Source organism: Oxyura jamaicensis, chromosome 9 (assembly GCF_011077185.1).
Source record: "Oxyura jamaicensis isolate SHBP4307 breed ruddy duck chromosome 9, BPBGC_Ojam_1.0, whole genome shotgun sequence".
NCBI classification, from domain to species: Eukaryota; Metazoa; Chordata; class Aves; order Anseriformes; family Anatidae; genus Oxyura; species Oxyura jamaicensis.
Genome location: NC_048901.1, coordinates 21,175,513 through 21,196,989, shown reverse-complemented (window position 1 = coordinate 21,196,989; position 21,477 = coordinate 21,175,513). Strand labels below are relative to the sequence as shown.

The 21,477-nt window shown below is 43.1% G+C and overlaps 2 protein-coding genes across 9 annotated transcripts; one reads left to right on the top strand and one right to left on the bottom strand.

The window, feature by feature from the left end:
• Window positions 1–478: 478 nt before the first annotated feature.
• LRRC34 (leucine rich repeat containing 34) lies at window positions 479–21,204 on the bottom strand. Of its 8 annotated transcripts, none has more exons than XM_035335078.1 (11): window positions 21,078–21,204; window positions 11,186–11,308; window positions 10,171–10,295; window positions 9,900–9,964; window positions 9,026–9,109; window positions 7,365–7,493; window positions 5,621–5,716; window positions 3,854–4,008; window positions 3,606–3,761; window positions 2,087–2,213; window positions 479–1,813 (listed from the first exon to the last, which is right to left on the bottom strand). In XM_035335078.1, the coding sequence occupies exons 1-11, from the start codon at window positions 21,086–21,088 to the stop codon at window positions 1,610–1,612; spliced, it is 1,275 nt and encodes a 424-aa protein (XP_035190969.1). In that variant the 5' UTR covers window positions 21,089–21,204; the 3' UTR covers window positions 479–1,609. The 8 variants fall into 8 exon arrangements, with proteins under 8 accessions (XP_035190969.1, XP_035190970.1, XP_035190971.1 ...); XM_035335079.1 differs by lacking the exon at window positions 21,078–21,204 and adding an exon at window positions 12,154–12,428; XM_035335080.1 differs by lacking the exon at window positions 21,078–21,204 and adding an exon at window positions 12,179–12,428.
• Window positions 12,700–18,245, top strand: LRRIQ4 (leucine rich repeats and IQ motif containing 4). Its single transcript, XM_035335074.1, has 5 exons — window positions 12,700–14,470; window positions 15,318–15,491; window positions 15,808–15,946; window positions 16,611–16,807; window positions 17,813–18,245. The coding sequence occupies exons 1-5, from the start codon at window positions 13,349–13,351 to the stop codon at window positions 17,957–17,959; spliced, it is 1,779 nt and encodes a 592-aa protein (XP_035190965.1). The 5' UTR covers window positions 12,700–13,348; the 3' UTR covers window positions 17,960–18,245.
• Window positions 21,205–21,477: the final 273 nt, after the last annotated feature.

Sequence of the window (21,477 nt, the reverse complement as noted above, 5' to 3'; positions counted from 1 at the left end):
GTTAAGCTGTTCCGTGAAGAGAACATGGGGGAACTGGTCAGGAGGGTGAAGAAAATTTGGTCAGGTCCTAAACATTGGCACTAGCAGGCAAGCAGGTTGAGGGAGCAGAGACAGAGGTAAGTCCTTTGTTTTACTACGCTGATTGACAAGGAGGTTTAAGTCCTCCCATGACACTAAGCAATTTTTGGACCAACAAAGCCCAGCTAATTTACGTTCTAAATATTAAAACAAACAACAACACAGTAGCTACCACTATCAATCTGAAATGACCGAGGTGGTAAAGTGTATCCATCCACCTCTGTTTCTACACTGCCACTGTGGTAATACACGTCACTGCTTTTTAAGTACACTGTTGAAATTACTTTCCTATTTTTTTCTTCTGACTTTTCATTTTACAGGTCTTTTGGTGCACACGCATTTACAGATTTTGTTACATGTACTTCACACTAGTTGTGTTTTTTTGTTTTGTTTTGTTTTTTAAATCAGGCACATTTAGACATGCAGAAGATTTCATTAGTGAAAACCTTTGAGCAAGCCTCTGTCATATCTGGGTCATTTTTTCGTTTTAGACTTGACAAGATCTGTGCTCCTACAGGTACAAGCAGAATGGTTGTAAAAGGAAACAATCTGAGTGATTCCTAAACTTTTAAGCAGCTTGTATCCAAAGCATTAAACAAATTTTAACTATCTTTATATGCATATGTTGTGTTATTTATGTCAGAATTGCCACACAGCTATAATGATGGAAATGCTTTCAGTTTAAGAGATGGGAAGAAATAACATCAAGTTCAGTGGTGCTTTTCATTTGTAATTTAAGAAAGAACTACATACAGCAAGTTAATCAAAATACCATTTGTATATCTGTGAACTAGGTTTACTAGCTTTAAAGCTCATGCATTCTTGTGGCGAAGAGCTTAAATTCATTTAACGTGGTTTAAAAAAAAGCACTTTTAAAGAACAGAAGCACACAATTTTTAAGTAAAAGGAGAGCATGCAGAGCAGTGGCGACAAATGCATTTACTCCAGCCTCTTTTAGCTTCAACAGGAATCTTGTTCTACCACATATCTGTTTTGCTCTCAAGCAAAGCTGCTGCCCAGCGGCAGTCCTAGGTGGAAGCTTTTATCCGTTCAGTCTGCCTGGCTGGCCTCCAGCCTGCAGAGACAAAACAGCACTACCTGCAGGCTCTCCCTGCTACAGGGAAGCCTGACTGCAGGAACTGCAGCCCAGGAAGGGCAATGGAACTACACCTAATTACAGTAAGGCAAAGGAATCATGGAATCACAGAACCATTAAGGTTGGAGGTGTTTCCCAACCATCCCCCTACAACCACAAAGCCCTGTCCCTAAAGGAGATGCATGTGCAACAGAAATGACTAGCGGAATCAATGCATTTTCATATTAATAGGCTTTTAATAGAACGGGCATTATTTAGTAACAAATTTTATGGCTACTGGTTCAACATCTTAGCTCTAATACCATTTCTAAGTGTTTTTAGACTTCTAGACTGGGGACCCTAAAGAAACAACCTGCGGTAAGTATGATGTCACCCATTTCATTAGAAGCCAGGTGGAAAAACCTCAAGCGTTTGTGGCTTCAGGCTACTTCTACCTTACAAATATTCTGAAACAGCTCCAATTGCCAGGCTGGCATTAGCAGCTTTGTTCGTTACCTCCCCACAACTGGGTGTCCAGTAGTAATGCTTCTTAAGGCCGTGGGAGAGCTCTGCAAGGTAAACGTGCCCATCCACTTCATAGGGTTCCACATCTGTACAAGCAGGTTTCAAGCGGCCAATCTGAATTAATTCTGAAAACGCCTGCAATAAAGAAAACCAAAAATCAGACATATAATACTATATTTTGACTGCAAGGAAGGATCGAGAAGGTAAAACACAGTAGGCGAGTACTTGGTCGTTCCAGTATGATGAATCATCATACTGAACTCAGCTACATTAGCACAACCTTAAGTATTTTTTTAAAAAAGTAAATCAATTATCTTGTTCACTAAGTGCTGTGGTTTTCCCAGTGACTGTGAAAACCAATCAAGAAAAAAAAAAAACTCTCAGAAGAGCTCAGAAGCAAACACTTACCATACAGGTGGCATGGTCAAATTTGTTCCCCCAGATATAAATGTAGGAAAGGTCCGTGTTTATTCTCATTGCTTGTGAAAGAGCTATGAGCCCTTTGCCACTTATATTGTTGCTTACTACTGATAACCTAATAAACAGAGAAAATAGTTATGCGAATGTGCCACACCACTCAATTCCCATATCTTAGTTAAAAATATTTTTTACTGAGTTAATTATTATAGATTTTCTACAGTTCTATGTACAATGAACTTGTATACTTATTAATAATAATGCAGTGAGATATTTGTATTAAGTCCAGTCCTATTAAGTCCTTCTTCAGGCTGCTAGAGGCAGCTTGGGCCATGGAATTGTGCTGTTTCTTAAGGCATTTCTGTGACTCACGCAGCCAGGTTGTTCACTATTTAGTTCTCCAGTGTCAGTGACTTATTGTGTGGTGGCCACATCTCATCTATAGTCTGCTTTGAAGCCCAGGCCTTGGCACGGAGCCAGGCTAAGCTTTGATCTTTGCGGACCGGCAGTTATTTTTATGTTAGTGAACCTGGAAGGCTTTCAGAGGCACCTAGCAGCCACCACCTCCTCAGTCTGCTACTTAAAACTAATGGCTTCAGGTAACACCTTTGATCAGCTTTTACATCCTGCCGGCACGGTTTAATGCGGGCTACAAAATACACCCTGATGGAGAGATTACAGCTCTTTCGGGTTCACCCGGAAGCTAACTTCAACAGAGGATTTTCTTATCTGTTCAAGATCAGAATCAACAAATATAGAGCCTTATCCCTGCATGGAATCTGATTATCTTGAAATTCTGAAGCCCTACAGATCCTGTTCTGTTTACGCTTGCGCACCACAGGGACCTATGCAAAAAGGAACAACGATCCCATAGCCTCCCACCCCCCTTAGAATGACTAGAAGCTGTGAATCACGTGCAAGATGCTGAGATCCTCTACAAAACCAATCTAAGCTTCAACCCAAAACCAAAGATAGAAGAACAAGCATGTATCGGGCTGTGCAGCAATGGCCCCAAGATGAACGAAGGAAGTACAGGCAGGGAAGGTGAACATGAAGCATCAGCACTTTGGCCTGCATGGCATTTCTTGGACTAGCATTTTACTCCTATAGTTCACAAGAAGCTACAGGGGGCTTCATTCAGTTAGTCAAACACAAGCCTCTCGTGCCATGTAAGACATGTCAGTATGCCCTGCCTGGCCTCCAGCTGCAGGTCTCCAGAAGAACCCATGTGGCTTCCCTGCAGCACCCTACGGATCTCTCACAGGCCTCAGGGCACCTCAAACGGCAGAGACACCTATGCTTGGGCAAATGAATCCCACACAATCTGTTGCTCACATTTTTTTCCTTCTCAGCTGGACCAAAAATTTTGGAACTTCCTGACTTTTCTGTTTTGATTGGTAGCATAAAAATACGTAATTTTCATGTCAGTTCAGCCACTGCAAAGTCTGGGTTCCTTTTACTCCAAGTCGTTATGCCTGCAGCCCCTGGGGGAAGTTATGTAAATACTAACGCCTGAAGAGTCCTGTTGTGCAAAGCCAAAGCTTCGCTCAAGTAGACGGCTCCATCATCTTCTATTCGGTTTGAGTTAAGATCTAGTATTTCCAGGGTTTGGTTCCGTTTCAGTAGTTCTCGCAAAAATTTCACATCATCACGAGTTATCCTATTACTGAAAGAGATCATGCATATATATATTTTTAAAAGAATGCTAAGAAAATGAGTGTCTAACGTTAGTCAAGGCTACGTCACGTAGTAACTTACCAGCTAAGATCAAGGTATCTCAGGCTGCAGTTTTCATACAATGCCTCACACAGTCGCTCTACACCAAAGTTTTTAATTTCGTGCTTGCACAAATGTAGTTCCACAAGAGAAGAGTTATTTTTCAACATCGAAGCTACGTGGACTGTTGTCTCTTCCTAGAAGTATACACTAAGTTTTATTAAACTCTATTTTAGAATAAGATATGGTCTTGCTTCAGTAAAAGAGATGCACAACAGCAAAACTTTTTCATCAGTAGCATTCTATTTTGTATATTACAACTTCCTATTGAAAAGAGCAAGGAAACAACGTATTATTAGAACTCAAAATAGGTGAACAATAACAAAAGTATTTGCAGATTTACAGTACTATATACATCCCTGCAGATATTAGGAGCATCAATGCTTGAACCATTATATCTAATCAGTTTCCCTCCCAGACATTGCTTTTAAAAAACTACATTTCAGTCAGCCCTCACTAACGACACTCTTATTTCATGAAGAGAGACAGAACTGCTGTGGGGGAAAATATGCCCTGTCACTGTAAGGCACAGTAAATCCATTTTGAAATTGTCACATTTAGTTACAAAAATAAGGGAGTGAATTCTTTGAGTCAAAAATAAGGGAGCAATCCAGAGGCCTCAGAAGATGATCGGGTTGAAGGTGGAAACAATGGCAAATAGAAAGTCTCTCACCAATGCAGACTAGGCCTTTACTTTCAATGCCAGGAGTTTGAATTTATTTGTAAAACTGTACTTAGGCAGATCAACCCTTGTCTTGGTAGAAGAGAACCCACTACAATCTGTTTAATCTTTTAAAATCACCTTTGGGATATGGGAAGGTCTGGCTTTCGTGACAGTTTAATTACATTATCTTACCATCAGGAAAATGGGGTATGCATCACGGGCAGCTGAAAACTGCTGCCAGCCTGGCAGAACCAGCTCTGTGGCCAAGACTTCAGCAGGACCAGCAGCCATTTACAGCAGTTGCATGCCTGCAGGTGAAAGCCTACAGGGATGCACAGAAGCTGCATGCCTGCAGGTGAAAGCCCACACCTCTGTGCACAAGTACCCATCCAGTGGCCTGTGGTGCTGCCCCCAGCAAACACTGCCTTACTCATTCCCTTTTCAGTGCCTGATTGTTTTGGCAGGTCTGTGTCTTTGTTTTGGATCACAAATGCATCATAGGTTTTACATTGAGGTTCATTCACTTGTTAAATTCCAGCTTCAAGTTCGCACAGTGAAACAAGGAAACCACAGAGCGCAGTGAATATGGCATATTGTTAAAGTATGCCTTTCTTCCTTAGGCTGCAGCCTCTGGCAATTGCCCATGTATCACACTGCTCAGATAAAAAGCAGCCTTTTGTTCTTCCCCTGGGTTTCTGCTAAACAGCTTTTATCCCTCAGTTTGCTGAATGATGCATAAAACTCTCCATGCTCTGGCAGCGGAAGGAATACCCGGTTCAGTAATACCCAGTCATCTCCATTGGCCCTTTGTTTAACCAACGCGTACATACCAAGAAAGACATTTAAGATGAAAAAAAAAAAAATTAGCCTCCCAGTTAAACAAGGGCAGCTTGTGAGGGCACAAAGCTTGTGGCAGAAAAAAAAATAATAATAAAAATCTACATGCATTTTTTTTTTTTAAGTTATTACGTCACTTAGTAAGAAAACCCAGAGAGCCCTGTAGTCTAGATTTCCATAAATATGTCAGCATTGATTTCAGTTATGCTTCTCCCTGACTGAGCTGGCACCACAGTCTACCAACATACCTCTTGGCTGTATAGTAAAGGACGATTTAGGTTTATTGCTTTGACTGCTTTGTTCTGAGTCAGGACTGTTGCTATTGCTGTCAGACACTGCGTACCCTGCAAATGGAAATAAACAAACCCTTTAGATAAAGCTGTCCGAAGTATAGATCAAGCTACTACATTACCATGACTTCCTAGAATTGATTGTCAGAAGATCAAAAACACTGAATGGGCTCTGCTTGGAAATACCATTATTTCTGCCTCCCTGTACTTCGGAGCAATGTAAGCGCTGTAGGCTCGCGCTTACAGGCACCGATGCCAGCTCCCTGCGGAATAACAGAATGGAATTAGACTAAGAACTACAACTGACCAGGAAATTTGGCAAGTCAGAAAATAAGAAGCAAGAATAATGCATCTCAGAGAGATCTTTGTCTATTTAATTAATCCTGTACTTCATTTTTCCCAATTTATGAAGTAAGATATAGCTTGTGTGTGTTCCCCAAGGTCTTCAGTAAAAGTCTTAGCTAACATGTATCCACTAGATAAATGCATACTAGAAGTGAATTAACGTGGTACAGAGCAGTCGGAGCCTAGAATACAGGCCAATGTGGATTTCTGTATTTCCTTGGTTTGGTCACTAACTTACATTTATGTTCCTTTCCAATTAGGCTGGGCTACACCTGAAGCTATTTCATTTTAAAACAACCCTGTCAGCTTCCTACCAAGCATAAACATATTAAGTGTTTCAATAAATCTTACTCCAGCAACACTTTCCTTGTTTAGATATTCATAACCCCCACAGTTCCTGGAAGGTATTCCCCCTTCTAGTGTGGGAGCAAATTCTGCAATTCCAGCGAACAAATATAATAAAGTTTTGCATCTGACCTCCAGGTGACAGCCACAACTGTTACGTTACAGTGCAGCTTACTCTGTACGCCCAACAGATGCTTCTCCTGAGAAGTGAGCAGCTTTAACAGAAGGCTGAGAGCAGCCCACCTCAATGTCACTCCTGGCTCGGTCAGAGCATTCTCCTGCCAGGCAAGACACAGGACCAAGTTCTCCTAGGCAGGGAGAAGGACCATGGCCACCTTCCAGCCCCACTGAGGCTACCTCACAAGGACACACCACCTGGAGGAGGTTCACAGCTCCACTTGCGACCTGCTGCTGTAACCCCACAGGTGTTTAAAGCCATCCATGGTTTTAACTGGAGTGGGAAACGCTCTTTTTAGTGCCTTGACCGGTTCCTACCGTCCTGTCTTTCCCCAGTGCAGCTTGGGGGAAGTCTCAGCACCCACCTTAGAGGCAGTGAATTATCTGAGAACAGATTAGGGGCCTTTCTACTCAATTCAGCACTGCCATGCCTAAGTCCTTTTTGAGTTGAGTCCTGACAGGAGCAGAGCTATGGGGAGGGTGAATTTCAGGCTTTATAGCACTGCACACTTTAGAAGAAGAACCCCTTTCTTCAGTATGTATCATACAGAATTTAGACAGCACAACAAATGAACAACAGAAACAATGCTGAATATGCAAAAGCCAAGCACCTGAACTCCCAGGGACGGTGACTCAAACATATCACTGGTTGTGTGACTTGAGTGTTTTATGCAACACACTGCATTATTATACATTGCGTTACCTCCAGCCATCACAAAATGCAAGCTCAATGGCAACAGAGGGCACTTCCTCTAAGCAAGCACTGCAGGATCTTTGTAATACTGACATGTTCAATGACTTGGGTAACTGCTGGTAATTTCCCTGGTTTACTTACCAGATGACAGTCTCCAAGATCTAACTTCTCTAAGGTAGAATTAATTTGTAGCATTGAAGCAAAGTACATTCCACCTTGGTTTCCCATTTTGTTTCCAGTCATTCTCAAATATACAAGGGTTTCATTCCTCTAGAAAATGAATAGATAATGCTTTTCACATGGCTAGAACAACAACCTAACAACTGTCCTTTTTCCTGTGAATCCTGCTAGTTGCCACACAGACCAAACATCCCTCCAGAATCGTACTCAAGTGTTAACACTGACTAAGCAGCTGGCGCAAGCTTTCCACAGTGGAAGCACATAGAGCCTGGAAGCAAAGCTTAGTTATTTGAAAACTTCTTTCTCCCAGGTAAGCTCGCAAGTTGCACACTCATAAAAATAATGCAGGCAGATATTTCTGCATACACTGGCAACTGAAATGAAAGTTATACCAAAATTCACTTAAACAAGAATACAACATGCCTTTCAGAAAGGCAAAGTTTACTTGTATTTCTCAGAGGCTTTGAAATCAAAGCCCAGCAAAGACAATCAATTTCAGCAGGGCTTTTTTTTTTTTTTTTTTTTTTTCTTTTTACGCAGTTAAATCAATGCATCAGTCTTTGCAGGACTGCTAGTAGAAAGTTCTGATCAGAGGTTGAGAGAAGTCAGTGGCTCTCCCCCCCTCTCCATGGAATTTCAATGGATAAAAAATACCTTTTAAACGGGTAAAGTCCTAAGTGCAATGCAGAGCGGTTTTCTATTTTTAACTCCTCAGTACCACTGTACTCTTACTCAATTATAATCTCTGGTAAAGAGATTACAAAACAAACAGTTCTGTGAGCAGAAGATATAACGAAGCCTGGTTTCGTATGGCTTTTACATGTTCCACATGTCCCTGGTCCCCTTTCCCCAGTGCAGTGCCTCCCTACAGCATCTCCTTCTTTTTTCTTCCCCCTTCACCCAAGGGGAGCCCAGGTCAGGTCCTGCCACCTGCCTGCAGGACGAGCTCAGCAAATGTTGCTGTGGGGCTGCACAAATAGCTCTGGGGGATCCTGGCAAGCCTGATGTTGTACAGCTCTACCGTACAACCTTAGCGCTTTGGAGGCCTCCCAGATTTAGTTGAAATTAGTTCAAAGACTATGAAGGAGGAAGAAAGAGCCCACAAGAGTCTTGTTTCATAAACACAAGTATTACATGCAAGCCTCATTTCCTTAGGAAACCACGTTAAAAACAACTAACATGTTTTTGTGCTGTTGCTGAGGCAAAGCTTTGAAAGTACGTCTCAGACACCTTGACTTGAGACAAGCATTGACATCAAGGTACAGGCAAATTTAACACTAAATTTAAAAAAAAAAAAAAAAGCTCAAAGGAAAATATTGATGGCATTATACAACTTGGAGCATAGCATAGCATTTTTCACACAGAAAAATCCAGAGCGATAGTTGTGATAATTAAGTATTAATGGCAGCACAGCACAACTTTCTCTTGCGTGAAATCTGATTTCTGAAGGCTGCCTTGGGAAAACAAGCAATCCCTGTGTTACAGCAGAACGCTGAATGGGCTGAAGACAGAGGGCCCTTTCAGCCAACTTTGATGTTGGCAGGACAACTAGTACTGTTCATCAAAAGCAAAAAAATATCAAACTGGATGCCAACGTCTAAATCTCCCAGACTAATACTCACATGGAGGGCTTTCGCTATCAGCTCTGCTCCGCTTGTGCCAATATCATTAAACATCAGGTTAAGGTACTGCAGAGTTGAGTTTTCCTTAGGAACAAATGTAGCAGAAAGCAATGAGACTTCTTTTCTAGAGCATGCTTGATCTTTTCAAAAAGATGTGTCATACACCTACCTACAACCTCCACCCGGCACTGCTTTACAGACAGAACCTGATTTGGAGAAGTGGTTTGAGAATGCCAAAGTACATCAGATGAGGGATAGACAGAAAAACATGCAGTGTGTAAATCCTCATGGGGCTCACAATAGCCACCTAGGAACCCATATGACTAAACAAGGCAGGTGGCTAAGCTCAGACGTAGACCTCCAGCTACTTCGTGAACTTGAAGGCACTCCCCTGAGCTCCAGAGATACAGGCACAGAGTGGAAACTCACCACTTTCAGTCTGTATTTCAAGTGCTAACAATGACAGAAAGGAAGCATTAAAGGTTCCTATGTTTAGAACCACAGAAAGGCTAATAGGAAGGATAATGTATCTGAAACAAAGGCCCTGGCACACTTGACACTACCATTACGTCCTTTGTTTAATTGAATGTAAGCCTAAAAGCCCTCTGGTTTATTCCACCATTCCTTCTTCACGACACCCTAGATAACTATCAAACTCTTTTGCTCTCAGAAATTAAAAATCTCCCCCAGAGAATGCAATCTGAGGTTCTAGTGGGATGGATTTGGATGAGGTTCTAGTGGGATGGATTTGGATACAGAAGTCAAAGTTAGTGGAATTCTGCCATACCAATGCATTCTTGTCTCAAACACACCACAGAAATATTAACATAGCCAAATAAATCATATTGCTGAAACATAAACATCATTTTGGCACCTGGAGGAATGCTGCCATGTGCTTTGCTCCAACATCAGTCAATACATTGTACCTAAGATCCAAACCTGAAAAAGATGAAGAATGAGACAGATGTATACCTACAATTGATTGATCTATGAACAAAAAGAAACAAAGACAAACTAAGGCTGAAGTCAAGACTGCTTGTGTTTTATGTTTTTTTATTTTTTTATATGATGTTTAGCTGCCCATTGATGTTGAACCACCACAATATTAGCACATCAAACACAGAAAGAAAAAAAAAAAAACTCACCTGTGACAAATACAGAACTGCGCAAGACAAAGGCAAGAACCTGAAGATCTTCATCTGTAACTCTCTGCACAGGCATTAAATGATTATTTCCAGCTATTTTTAATGTGATCCCTTTTGTCCATTTCCTGTAACACAAAAATGTAAGTACATCAGGAGAGGGAAAATGATACAGAAAAATGAATTATCTCTCCATATAAGAAGTATATCTATGTGCAACCTCATTGGTGCTCTTGGATGCAGTTAGCTGCTGTAGCTAACTGTGGTAATGCCACAGCAGATAATATGATTCACCCTGTACCTCAGCACTATCCATTTTGATACTCTCAATCCACTGCATAGCTGCAAGACCACACATACACAGAGAGCAGGAAACAGCAAGATGAGGGGAGGGCAGATGAAAACAGAGAAAACTGGTCTGGAGATTACCTTATCATCTCCTTGTTACCTGTCCTTTATCTACTCTATCCTGCCCCCAGAATAAAAAGCTAGCACAAACCACTACCTTACCCTGTCTTCTCTTGGGTTCTCTCTCTAAATGACAATTAATCCTGCCCCCAGGAGCATCCAGGAGAGGAAGCTCTATCTTGCCACATAAGGAGAGACAATTTGGGTGGTTAATACCTTGTCAGGACTCAGAGACAGTTCAGGAAAGCATTACCAGCTGGAAGCTAACTGGATGCAGCTGAGGCTTTTTAAACAGGAGCAAGACAAAAGGCAGGGAGCTAGAATGACTGTAGACATTGGGTTTGACTTCTCTAAGGGATGTAAAGTCACTATGCTGTACCTTTTCACCTTTGATTTAACTGCTGTAAAGCTGTCCAGAAGGGATATACAGTTACAGACTTCTGAAAGATGATTTCAAGATGAGTCAAACCAAAACGTCTGCAGTAAATGTTAAGTGTGATCTGTGTGTAAGCCTGAAACTGCATAAACTTTCTCACTGTTCAATTCCTTGTCCCCTTCTTGTTTAAGGAGTTCAGAAGAATCTGAAAATTGCTGTTTGTTATTTCCTTACATGTTATCACTTTTATCAGCTTCTTGAAGCACACGAGCAATGAAAGGGTTTTCAGGTTGGCTCAGGTTTTGGCAAGCCTGCAAATACTGCTGGTGAAGGTCTGGAAGAACTGACATGACAGTGCTTGAAAATAAAACAAACTGTTATTGCATCGTTACAGCAGCCTAGCAACATCTCCATGGACGCAAGTTCTGTTGTGCTGGGAGATATAATAAAAATGGGCTTGGGCTGAAAAGGGTTACAATTATTCAAATGTAACACAAGAATAACAGATAGATACAGACGTACAGAGGGAGGGGGAAATTTTTTTTTTTTAAAAAAAAAGAAAAAAAGGAAGGAAAAATTGTGGGCTTGTGTATATATTCCTGATCTGCCACCACAGAGGATCTGAGCCTTTAGACGTAATATTCATATAGACAGATCCCTTGTCCTTGTAAAAAGGACTGTTTCCTGCAGTCTGTGATGAAATCTAGTTCAGAGTGTTGCACGGTTACTTGAGAAAATCAGCCCAGACAGAGGAATGAAGGTGGGAAGCTTTGGGGGGAGCCTCAGCCTCACTGAGAGCAGCAAAGCTGCAAGGCCCTCAGCAAACTGCCCTCCTGCCCCTGGTGCCTTGGGATCTGGACAGGAAAGCAGCAGCTTTGAAAGGGGCCTGGGGTGCATGTGACAGCCACAGGAGGCACCTTTTGGCTCGGGTGTGCTACCCACAGCACCCTGCTGTTCACAGATGTTAGGGTCCAGCATCCACACAAAAAGACACAAGCTCCCGAATTGCTGGCACTAGTACAATACGAGCATCTATGGCCATTACAAGTCCCCCTGAAAGCCCATAAGAGGGTGTAAGGCCGCCAGACAGCCGGTGACACCCAGCAAGCACATCCCCACGGCTGCTGCTTCCCTTGCAGCCTGCCCTGCCCAGCCAGGGCCCACCATCGCTCCTGGCTCCTCAGCACCCTCCCCGTGTACACCCGCGCCGTGGGCTGGGCCCGTTACCACAGAGCCGATATCCAAGGGAGCGTCCCGGCCCACTTTTTGGGGGGCAGCCTCAGCCTGCCCGTGGGTGAGCGGCACAGGAGGAGGCCACAGCCTCTGGCGTCCCCTCAGGGCTCTGGCAGCAGTCCCAACCCCAGCGTGGAGAGGCCTGAAGGCCAGGCAGGGGCAGCGTCACCGTCACACACTGCCCGTCACACTGGGTTTGCTTAGCCCCAGAATATGTTAGTCAGTGGCATGCCTGCGTGCTCCGAGGAGCCTTGGCACAAGTGAGCGTAGCTATGGGGATTAGCAGTTACTTGGGAGGTGCCCTAGCCCGTCCTTTCCACTGAGGAAATCCTTCCACTGACCCCCAGAAAACCCAGGGCTGGGCTGGGATCACACTTTCTCCTCACCCCACAAGATGCAGGGCTCACTCCAGAATGATGAATTCGGAACTAATAAAAAAGACAATGCCCTTATACAATGGTTGCGTGAGACTGCAGAGCTGAGCTTGGGTCTCCCCCACCTCGTTGTTTCAGTTCTTCCTCCTTGTTCTGGTGACCTGGGGAAAGCACCTGGGGAATGTGAAGGGCCTCAGGTAGGTGACTGATGGCCGCCTCCTGACTTTAGCCTCTCCTTCCTCTCTCAGTTTATCTTAAATGTCAGCCAAAAGGTGCCCTCCACCTACTCGTGTACACAGTCAGCCAGGTGGTCGCTCCTTTCCACCTCTTACTCTTTCGCAGTCCACATACTGCAATTTAAAAGTTATCAGATATCAGGCTTACTGGTGTCTCTCCAGCTCAGAAACTACCGAGTGTTATAAAAGAAGGTACCACCTTTTTATAGGAAGGCTCTTGTCAGCTTTACAGTCAGCATAGCTGAAGACAGAACTCAGCGCTTTTAAATTAAGAACCGAGAAAGATGCTTCCTCCAGCCCCACTGACTTCACAAAGGTCACCCTCTGATCCCCCTGTTGGGGCATGCCAGGACGCTGGGTTCCAAGTCACAGTCCTGCTGTACACACATCCCCTTGATGTCAAGGAATGTAAGCAGGTTTTTTTTGGAGGGGTACAGCCATGATTAGAACCTGTCCCTAAATGCTAAATTCTTCCAGTCTTTATATAGTGCAAGAAGGTGTTTGAGTACTGCTGATTTTTTTTTCTCTTCTGAAATTAAAAATAAGGAGCACAGATGGTTGAGTCTCAGGAGAGCGTGGATGCCAGCACAAGGGACATTAATTACCCTAAAGATGAACCTGTCTGCTCTGAGGATGACCTTTTTCAGACTGCACAAGAAATAACAGATAATGAAGCTCTGGAGAATGAAGCTCTGGAGCATGAAGGTCTTTTTCCCACATACATCACAGACAGGATATTTTTTATTGATTTGGCCAATAAGCAACTGCAAACCATCTCACCAGAGGTCTTCAGTCTAGAGTGTCTGGAGGAGCTGCATGTAGAAAAGAACCTAATTGTGAGCATCCCCAGAGCCATAAATCGCCTGAGGAACATGAAGGTTCTCTACTTGGATCAGAATCACATACAGGACATATGTGAAGAACTGGGGGAGCTGAAACATCTTCTGAGCTTAGATTTAAGTAACAATCCCCTCTCTTACAGTTCACTGCTGGTTATCAGCAACTTGCAGTCCCTTCGTCAACTCAGGCTCTACAAAACCAACTTGCAGGAAATCCCAGTGCAGATCTGCAAGTACCTCCATCATGTTGAACTGCTTGGCCTTTCTGATAACAATCTACAGTGTCTGCCTAAAGAAATAGCAAACCTGACAAAACTCAAGGAAATTTACCTCAGAAGAAATAGATTTGAAATTTTCCCCGTTGAGCTTTGTCAAATTGCTAATTTAGAAATAATAGATCTGGAAGAAAATCTAATCAGTGTCATCCCACAAGAGGTAGGTTTGTTGACAAACTTAGTTAAGCTATTTTTAGCTTTTAATAAGTTATCCTCTATTCCTCCTACACTGCAATACTGCCAGAAGCTGGCTGTGCTGGATCTGTCTTACAATCTCCTGCGCAAGCTTCCCCCAGGTTTGAAGAACCTCACAGAAATGATAGATCTCAAATTGTCTGGTAACAGCCTGGAGAAGTTCCCATACCAGATGCGCTGCTGGACATCACTTTCCCGTGTGTATCTGAGGAACACTGGACTGCACACGGTACCCATCTCCTTCACCAGATTAACCGGTGTCAGGGTACTAGATCTGAGTGAAAATTGCTTTGATGAAATTCCTAAAGGAATATGCACTATGAAAAGCCTGGAAGTATTGTCTCTGGATGACAATCAAATACAGCAGGTATTTGTTTCTTTGTTTCTGTTTTTATTTTATTGAGACCCCCCATTTTTGCAAAGTCTAAGTTCTTCATTTCAGCTGAGTCCCACCTTTCTCTACTAAAATGAGATGTGTTCCACTTGGCACGCACCTGAGTGTAGGTAACTCATTATTACTCACATCTGAGTATTCAGACAGGGAAAGAGAAGCAAGAATGTAGAAGCACTGACCTTTGTGCGGCATAGTAAAGATGAAATAGTGACTGGAGGGAAGGGACTGCTTCAGGTTTTTTTGCATTTTTTCCATGTATATGGGAAAATAAAGAGATGCACTTGTGTAGAACCAAAGCATCACAAACTGAACCAGAGCAGAGAGCAACTTTAAGACGGATGTGATATTGTTAATGCCTTTAACATCATTAACATTTGCTGTTCGTTTGATAATGAACAGATACGCACTCAAGTTGTGCTGTTATCAGCATGACATATTCAGTTTTAGGTCTGAGAATACACCTCCCTTTTTTAAGTAAATGCAACTCCTTTTTCCGAGATTTCCATCAGTGCAATTTTCTTCTTAAGGGTTACATTTACAGAAGTAGTAATTCATGCAAAAGAATCACTTTCAGAGCTGATCCATTTAAATGACTCTCCTCTACACTGAGCATACAAAAGGAAGTGAAGAAGCAGACAAATTCTTTTCTGCTAAGAAAAAAATCAACCTCATAAGAAATCTCTCCAGCAGAGGAAACAATCAACATTAGTGCAGCCCCACAGCTTTTTCCTAGAGATTTTCCCCTAAAAATAAAATCCCTAAGATTACTGCATGAATGACTTAATGTATCTTTTTTTTTTTTTTTTTGACAACCATCTAGATACCAGTGGAAATGCAAGAACTGACAAATTTAAAATGCCTTGGCCTGTCTGAAAACCAGTTCAGTATCTTTCCAATGGAAATCTTTCTCCTGGAATCATTAGAGAGGTTATACCTGGGACAAAATAAAGGAATTAAATTCACAAGTCTGCCAGGAGACATCATCAAATTGCAGGTAGGAGCAACAGAAGGGGGAAGATCTTTTGCTGCTGTGGCCTGGCACTTTTGTAGACTTCAGCTGCTCCCAAATGCAGGACTGAAAGGTACTCTTTAGGTACATGGTACAGCATCAGGCCAGGGCTGTTAAAATAAGAAGAATATCAATACTCAGTGTTTAAAACTCAGGCACTCTCTATCTGGTAGTTGTCCCACTAGTGTATAAGCTTTTAAACCTCACTTCTGCACTTATTGATATCCTCTGCATATTAATTATAAAGCAAGTTAAGGAAAAATCCTTCCGTTCTGAAAAGTTATATGCACATATTTTCCAGAATCTGAAAGAACTGTATATGGAGAATAACTGTCTGGAATACCTGCCCCCAGAGGTCGGCTCATTGACCCACTTGAAAATACTTGACTGTCACAACAATCTTCTTAAGGAGCTCCCAGAGTCTATATGCCAGATACAAGGTGAAAAACAGTCTTTGTGTTTGTGGCCCTACGGACACAAAGCATCCTGGGGTTAGGAGGGAGAGAAGGAATGCAGTGCATTGTGCAATGCTCATCCAGTAATTGGAAGGGCCAAACCAGACAGAGGCTAAGAGGTGAGAGGGTGAGGGAAGTGCTGTGCCCAACCCAAACATACAGCAGGTCCTTCCTGGTGACCCCCCCCAACCCCAGGAGCCCAAGGACGGGGTGTCTCCAAGCTCCAAGCAGACCCCTGGTGGGGGAAGATCTGAGGGGTCAGCACCAGTGACCCCAGGGCAGTGGTGAGGAACCTGCTTTCTGGGGTTGCTCCCCAGCCCAGTCTTCCCATCTTTCCCAGTTCCCCAGTGCATCTCCACGTGTGGTTAAGTTCACTAGCACTGCCGGGGTACCACTTAGCAGGACTTGTGAAAGCTGGATTTGGCCACCAGGTGAGTCTTCACCTAGCCAAGTCAGTGCATTGCTAGGAGAGTCCCAGTCCCATCCTTCCACGCTTGGAGAGGCACTTAGAATTTTCAATACACAAGCTCTTACCATACACAGACTGAATTGTTTGGGCCTCATCCATATGCCCTTTACAGGGAGAATGCAGGAATTCCTGCATTCCACATCATTCCCGTTCCTTGTGTTCCTGCTTTTGTGTATTCAGGTTTGCAGAAGCTGCTCCTTCAGAACAATCAGCTGTCCCAGCTGCCCGAGGATTTGGCCAGCCTGCAGCAGCTGGAGGTGGTCCTAGTGGACGGGAACCCTATGACAGACCCTCCGATCGAAGTGTGCTGTCAGGGGACATCTGCTATCTTGGAGTACTTAGAGGAACAAAAGCGTAAAAAAGCCATGGTCGTGAAGGTACCTGTGTTAAGAAAGCAACCGCAAATGTGCACACACCGCAGTGGTTTTAGTAATCAGATACTTTGTAGAACAACCTACAGAGCACCCTGCACAACATCAAAAACACCTTAGAACGTTGTTTGCATCAGCTACTGTGGAGCCATACTTCTAAAGCTGATCATGTTAAGGCAAAACACAGGGAACCACCAGGAAATAGAGCACTGGGCAGCTTTCAGAAACGTAGCAAAAGGTTGTCACTGCCCCGCCAGGTCACAGTCAGCAGTACGGCCCTTGCAACTCGCAATAGAGCTTGGGCAGTGACAGGGGAATGGTTACTGCCCCTAAAAGCAAGTCAGGTCCTCTAAGTCAAGGCACTGTTTAGAGACAAATCTAACTGCCACTCTTGCTGACTGTGTTTTGACTGTAGAAAGTTGAAGTTACAGTTGCAGATACATTGAACAAAACATTTTTGTGTGTGAGGGGTTTTTTGTTGTTGTTGTTCATTTCTTTGTTTTTTTTTTTTTCCCCCAAAGGAAGATCTGTTTGTATCACCCAATGGGCCATGGAATGAATTAACTCAGAAAAAAGTATGAGGCAAGAAGGAAGGAAGGGCAAATACTCAGCCTTTGATTCTTCTGAAACTAAAATTCTTCCTCTCCTTCTGTAGTGTTTGCTATTTGTTCAGGAATTAATATGTTTCTCCCAGACTTCTCTTCTGAACTAAGTGATGGCATTTTAAAATGTGTAAACATAGTCATTTACTTCTCGGAGGGTCTGGGGGACTGCAGTGTTTGTGTCCTCCCTGGTAAGGAATTCCTCTTGAAAAAGTAACACAATAAAAAGAATTCAGGTGGCTGTCAGTCAGGCTGCAAACAATGTGGTTGAATGCAGAGTAAGAGTTGCTTTGGAGACCACATTTGTTTGACTTTTTGCATCAAGAATAACCACCAGTAATACTGCTCCACACAACTGTTTGCCTTTACCCTTTTCTGCAAGGTAACCAGACTGTTCTCTCTTTTTGAGATCCAAAATCTGTGGCATGGGTTGATGACCAAGAAGGGGATTGGAGCTCTGTTGACACTGAAGAGTCTAGCAAACAAAAAAATGGAAAAGAAAGGAAAAGAAAAAGGAAAAGAGAAACCTGGAAAAAAAGCAAAAACCAAAAAATGATCTTTGTGCAGTAACTGGAACAGAACTCTTCTCATTTACAAGAGGAGCAAACGTGAGCAGAGATTAAGTGAGTAGGAGACAAGCAGTAGTATTAAAGCATTTCAATCAGTGAGTGTTACAATTAAAAGTGTTTTGTTTTTGTTTTTCGGCTTGTTTTAGTTCTTTTGTCATCATTTGCTACAGCTGAATCTGGAGATATCAAATCTGCTGAAATATTTAGAGATTTCTCATTCTGAATACATTATCTCAAAGCATAGGGACAGATGATTAACTGGAAATAAATCTAATCTGCCAGAATCTGTCGCAATGAAGCATTCATTGTTCTGAATTCCAAAGGATTTTACATCCAATACTGAGCAATCTGTTTTCCAGTCAGTGAGGTACATCCATACCTAGAATGAAACAATACTTGTAGCCCTACATACTAGCAGCTATTTCTTGACTTTTGCATTCATAAACTATCAAAACCTTGTCTGGAAATATGGAGCAGGATTCCAGGCAGCCAGAACATACACACTTCCACCACAGTCTGCATTACCATTCTACCTTGCAAGAGGATAAAGAGCTGTTTTAAAAGCATTTCTACGCTTTTGCAATAATGTTCCCTAACGTTTTGACAGTCTGTAGTTACAGTACCTTGAATGACTGCAAGCTGTCAAATCCTGAGCTTTATAGCTCATCTCTGAGATAGCTTGGTGACAGTTTGCAAAATGCCTGTGTACAATGGGTTTATGTGAAAGCAGTGAGCTTGCAGAATGCAGCATTCTGCCATGATTCTAGCATGCCAAATTTATATGCAAACATACCTCTCCACAGCGCTTCCTAGGACTACCAGTGACCTGTTAGACATCCACTATTCTTGTCTAGTTTTTATTCTTTGCTCAGTCACTCTTCACACCCCTACAGAGTTCCATCTGCAACATCCATTCAGCGCAGAGCTGAGCTAGGACCAGCCACGGAGCAGATCCAAACTGCAGGAGCGGGTGGGAGCAGAACCTCTACTTAGTTTAATTGGCAGGCCAGAACTTTAGTCCTGCTCTCCCTCCCTGTGCCTGCGTTGCCTCAGAGAAAGAGAAGTTGGTGGCACCCTGAAGGAGGTGGTGAAGGCAGGGTCACTGAGACTCAGCTCCTCCTACAGCTCCTCTCCAGCTCATGCTCTTCTGAGTGCTGGGGCTACATCCGCATCCAGGGCATGGATCTCATTGCCATTTGGCTCCTGAACCTGTTGATACTGAAATCTCAGTAATATGAGTAATATGCTTGCTGGCAGGAGAGAACTGGGGACTTTTAAGTGCAGAAAATTGGAATTGCTCAGTTTTGGTTTTCCATCTTAGTAGGTAACCGATGCTGTTTTGACTGTCTGGAGGTGTCTTATGAAATTTTTTCACCTTAAGTGAAGGTGAAGAGGCACAGAGAAAAGCGTGATTCAGAGACTGCTGAGGAGGAAAACACTGGAAGAGAGATTTCCAGGAAGACTGGCAGATAGACAGGGTAATAGAAGGGATTTAATAAAAGCTTTTTAGTGGTAGAATAGGCATGACAGAATCATGAAAGAGTGAAGGACTGAGAAGGGGGTCCAAAAAAGCAAGTGGAGAGGTTACTAACAGTGAGTCTGTACTGTGCCCTGGAGCTGAGAATGAGGAACCCAAGTATAGCACAGCAAGCAAGCCCAGCAGTGAGGCCCACCTCAGTCTGAATTAGATGGAGAGGTTCAAGTGAGAGAGGAGCAATTCACAGAGATTCCCAAAGAACAGACACAGGATCATTTTCCCGGTTGGACCAAAGGCAGATTTGAGAGGGAAAGACAGAGGAAGACAAGTGATTAAGAGTTTGTGTATGCTGGTGTTAAACAGAGGTGATAGTATTTCCACATGAAAATACTTCTCCTGGCTTGAGTGACTGAAAGACTCCCTCATTAGCCCTGTATACAACAGGGGCTCTTTGCTTCATTTCCAAGGCTGAACATATCTGCAGCTGATTCTATTTGGCAGCAATTCCCTACTACCTCTGACCACAGCACTCCAGTTCATCTCACAGTCCTCAGAGCTGGGGGAGCCGAGTGCACTTCTCAGTGAAACTGAGACTGCAACCACGAAGTCCAGGGAGACCCTTGTGTGAAATCATGGATTAAACAACAGAAAGGTATCAGCAGAACATGATTAGATGCTGCATATAGCCCTGACCAGTCAGAAGTTGGTGTTGGAAGGGTCACCCAGGCTGAAAGCTGAGTATTGACCTGCATCTGCATGAGTGGAATTGCTGAGGGGTCCTTGCAAGTTAGCAAAGTGCCAGTGAATGGTCCTGTTGTGCCTCTCCTCCAGGAGACTGCTGCAGCATGTAGACATACTCAGGGCTAATTGAGCAGTACTTTATCCCTCAAGCTGCCTCAGGATTTCTCTAAGACTCCTCACTCAGTGGGCAGATCCAATATCTTTACTTCCTAAAATACCTTACCAGTGAATAATCCCACTGCAGACTTTGAGCTCATGTGTGGGTTAACAGGCTCCATGACACAAGTCAGTATGCCAGAATTTGGGTCTGTGTAAGCAAATCCAATAAATGCCAAATAAGAAATCATCAAATGTAAGAAGAGGAGCCACTTGTATGGATCCAAGTTGGTGATTTTTCTAACAGGTTTGGGTGTAAAGGAGGATGCTCTGCTCCTAGTTAGAAGCTGCCCTGAGCTTTTAATATTAGCTTTTGCTTCCCTGGCTTGGTTTCCTCCTTATTTAGAGGAAGTGAAAGAACACATTTTATGTCACAATGTGTTTTAAAGGCTAATGGATTAATCCTGAATGCAGAGAGCATGAAGGCACTCCAAGAACTCCTACTGGCTTTGATAAATGTGGGATCAGAATCCTCAATCTCAAGGTCTGATTTTGTGCTGCATTCCATAAAAGGTTCAGTGCAGGGAGCTCAACCCAGTTAACGATGGAACACCTCAGGATGTGAAGGACCATCTGAAGTTTCCTGATTTTTTTTTCATAGCCTAACCCAGAACGCTTACGAATTACTCTGTATTCCAAAGCCTTACTAAAATAGCAGAACTTTTGATCTAACCTTCTGCAGCACCTTCTTTGCCCAAGGCTTGCAAAGACACCAATCAACCGTTTCTTACCTTGATTTCATGCTGATTCTGTATGCAGAACTCACCTACACTACCAGATGGCACCGAGGGCCAGAGCACAGGCAGAATAGCTCCTTCTGTATTCTTCTTGCTGGACTGATATATAATCCTGAGTTGTTGGGATGCTTTCCAAATCTCACAATTATGTAGCTTTAAAGCATTCACAAAGGGGCAGAAGTTTTGGGGAAGAAGAAGCCAAATTTTAAAACATAGAGGTTTCAAGTATCTTTACATTAGAGGCATTTTCCTTATAGGCATGAGGCTATAATCACACTGCCCATCTGTCTGCATCAGTGCATACCCCAGCCACTTGCTTCCACTGGCAAGCCTGCAGTGTGTCTACCTGAAATCGTCATTGCTCTTTTGCCATCAGTCATTGTAGCATTCACAA